Source organism: Protobothrops mucrosquamatus, unplaced genomic scaffold, assembly GCF_001527695.2.
Source record: "Protobothrops mucrosquamatus isolate PMUCROS unplaced genomic scaffold, P.Mucros_1.0 scaffold858, whole genome shotgun sequence".
Lineage (NCBI taxonomy): Eukaryota > Metazoa > Chordata > Lepidosauria > Squamata > Viperidae > Protobothrops > Protobothrops mucrosquamatus.
Window position 1 is genome coordinate 1 of NW_015387113.1, and position 2,703 is coordinate 2,703.

The 2,703-nt window shown below is 40.6% G+C and overlaps 1 protein-coding gene across 1 annotated transcript in view; it reads right to left on the bottom strand.

The window, feature by feature from the left end:
• Nucleotides 1-3: 3 nt before the first annotated feature.
• BAZ1A (bromodomain adjacent to zinc finger domain 1A) overlaps nt 4-2,703 on the bottom strand; it is a gene marked incomplete at its 3' end in the record, with an annotated part of 61,093 nt that continues 58,393 nt past the window's right edge. Inside the window, exons 21-22 of the mRNA XM_015819083.1 lie at nt 1,414-1,501; nt 4-161 (exon numbers count right to left, since the gene is read on the bottom strand). Of these exons, the coding sequence (XP_015674569.1) occupies nt 4-161; nt 1,414-1,501 (246 nt within the window). The remainder of the gene's footprint in view (nt 162-1,413; nt 1,502-2,703) is intronic.

A 2,703-nucleotide genomic window follows, 5' to 3' on the forward strand; every position in this document is an offset into this window, starting at 1 on the left:
AACATGGTTCATGTAACCTGATACAATTGAAAGTCCAAGTTTTTGAGCCTGAACATGAAAAAATGCCTGAAGTCTTGTTCCAGCTTTTGCTTCGCTTGTATTACGAGCATTATATTCAAAGCAGTTTGAAAACATCAGCTCAACATCCTCAATGAATTCCGCTGCAAGGAAAAATAAATAAATATGCCTTTATAGTCTTAAAAGCAATGATTTCTAAACAAAGAATTTATCTGTGAAATTGCAGTTGCTTCTATGAGAGCTAATCCAATATAGTGGTTAAGGACCGGAGACCTGTTTTTTTTAACCTGAATACCATTCTTATTGCCAGCAGTTCTCCCAGTCCAAAGAACCTCACAGATTGGAGTTGGAAGGGGAGATCACAATCTTTCTCTCAGAATAAGACAGCATAAATATGACAGAGACACAATGCATTCTAATATTTTATGTAAATGTTAATTGTGTTTAGATAGGTATGTCCCAGGGTAGGGGTCGGCAAACTTAAACACTCAAAGAGCCACTTGGACCCGTTTCCCACAGAAAACACTGGGAGCCGCAAAACTCGCACGTGCGTGCGCCGGAGGGTGGTGGTGGCTTGAATTAATTAAAAAGAAATAGAGGCTGCTGTGCATGTTCTCTCTCTCTCTCTCTCTCTCTCTCTCTCTTTCTTTCCCCCCTCCTCTCTCTCCCTCTCTCTGATCTTCTGCTCACCTGGCAAGCTGGCTTCATGCTGTTCTCCAACAAGCTGGCACACATTCTTATTGGGCTGGCTCTCTCCTGCCCTTGGTCTGCCAGTCCTCTTCCCCCACTGTGTGTGTGTGTGTGTGTGTGTGTGTGAGAGAGAGAGAGAGAGAGAGATGCTTTCTGCTGCTTCCTGCGGAGATGCAGCAAAGACAGGAGCCCCGCCCAATAAGCTTGTCAGAGAATAGTGTGAGGCCACTCTCTTTTTTTCTCTCTCTCTCTCACACACACAGAGAGAGAGAGACAGAGAGAGAGAGAGAGAGAGAGAGAGAGAGAGAAGGGAAGCGCAAGTGCCTCTCTCTGTCTCTGTCTCTCTCTCTCTGCAAATGGCGGAGGAGGACTGGGAGACGCAGGAAAAGGCTCAAAGAGCCACATGCGGCTCCGGAGCCACGGGTTACTGACCCGTGTCCCAGGGGAATGCTGTGTTTCTGATTCAAAAGGGAAAATATACTCCAGCCTCCCATGACCCAAGGAAAAAAATGCAGCTGCTTAAAGGAGCTGCTGGTGTAAGGAGTAACTGTGCACTTCAAAACAAACGTTTCCTTTTGAATCTGAAGCACTGCAGAGCCCTAGACCTATTCCAGTGTTATTTTCTATATTTATTATCCAAAGCTTCTGATTATTTAAATTATATTGTTTTAAACATTGTTAAATTATTTAGTCAACATTACTTACAGGCTACTTTGTATTCACATTTGTTCACTTTTTCACGGATTATGTTTAAAGCGATGGGCTTTTTGATTATATCGTAGTAGTCTGGTACCTATACGTTGTAAAATAAAAAAAATAAATAAAGGATAATTTCATACAAAACAAAACTATTTTTTCTTCAATCCTAGGCAAGTCCTTTGCTTCCAAGCAATTGGTCCTGCTTCCTTGGTATGAAGAATGAAATCCATATAAATATATTTGACATAAATTAGTTTTCAGATTGTGAGGAAGAGAATTATAGCAGTGCTTAAACACAAAAGTTTGTGAACGCATTTGAATTTTGAATATTTCTGTCTAAATATGATTTAAAACATCTCTTCTCCACAGATCCTAAAACTACACAGAGAGAACCCAATTAAGCAAATGAATCTAAAACATTGTATTTGTTCATTATTCACTGAGGAAAAGGACTCAAAAGTACATATTTCTATGTGGCAAAAATATGTGAATCTCTAGGATTATCAATTCACTTGAAGGGGAAATTAATCAGGTGTTTCTATGAGATGACAATCGGGTTTGAGTGTGAGAGATCCTGCCTAAAGAACAGAATCCTGGGAATTCACTATTAAGATCTAATCTCAACACAGTGTATCATGGATTGAACAAAGAAGATTCCTGAGGACCTCTGAAAAATAATGGTTCATGCTCACCAGGCTGGAAAAAGTTACAAAACTATTTCTAAAAAATTTGGACTCCACAACTCCACTGTCAACATCAGTATTTCCCTCCGCAGGAGTGGTCAGCCAACCAAAACCATCTCAAGACCAAGGTATGTAATACTCCAGGGCGTCTTAAAAAACATTTCTAAACCAAACAGTAACAAAGCCTCATCCTACTTTGTCTTTTTAAATCCACTGAATTCAGCTAACCATTTTGGTGAGGGTGAGCAATATTATTTAGCTGATTTAAAAAACACTACAGATTAATTAGTTCTGCATCCATACAACCCATCAAAGCTAGCCTGTTACTGATTATATAATCTAACAGCATATTGGTTATTTTTCAATTAGCACATGTTGTTGTTAATTGTGAAGTTGTGTCCGACCCATCGCAACCCCATGGACAACGTTCCTCCAGGTCTTCCTGTCCTCTACCATCTTCTGGAGTCCATTTAAGCTCACGCCTACTGCTTCAGTGACTCCATCCAGCCACCTCATTCTCTGTCGTCCCCTTCTTCTATTGCCCTCAATCTTTCCCAGCATTAGGCTCTTCTCCAGTGAGTCCTTCCTTCTCATTAGGTGGCCAAAGTATTTG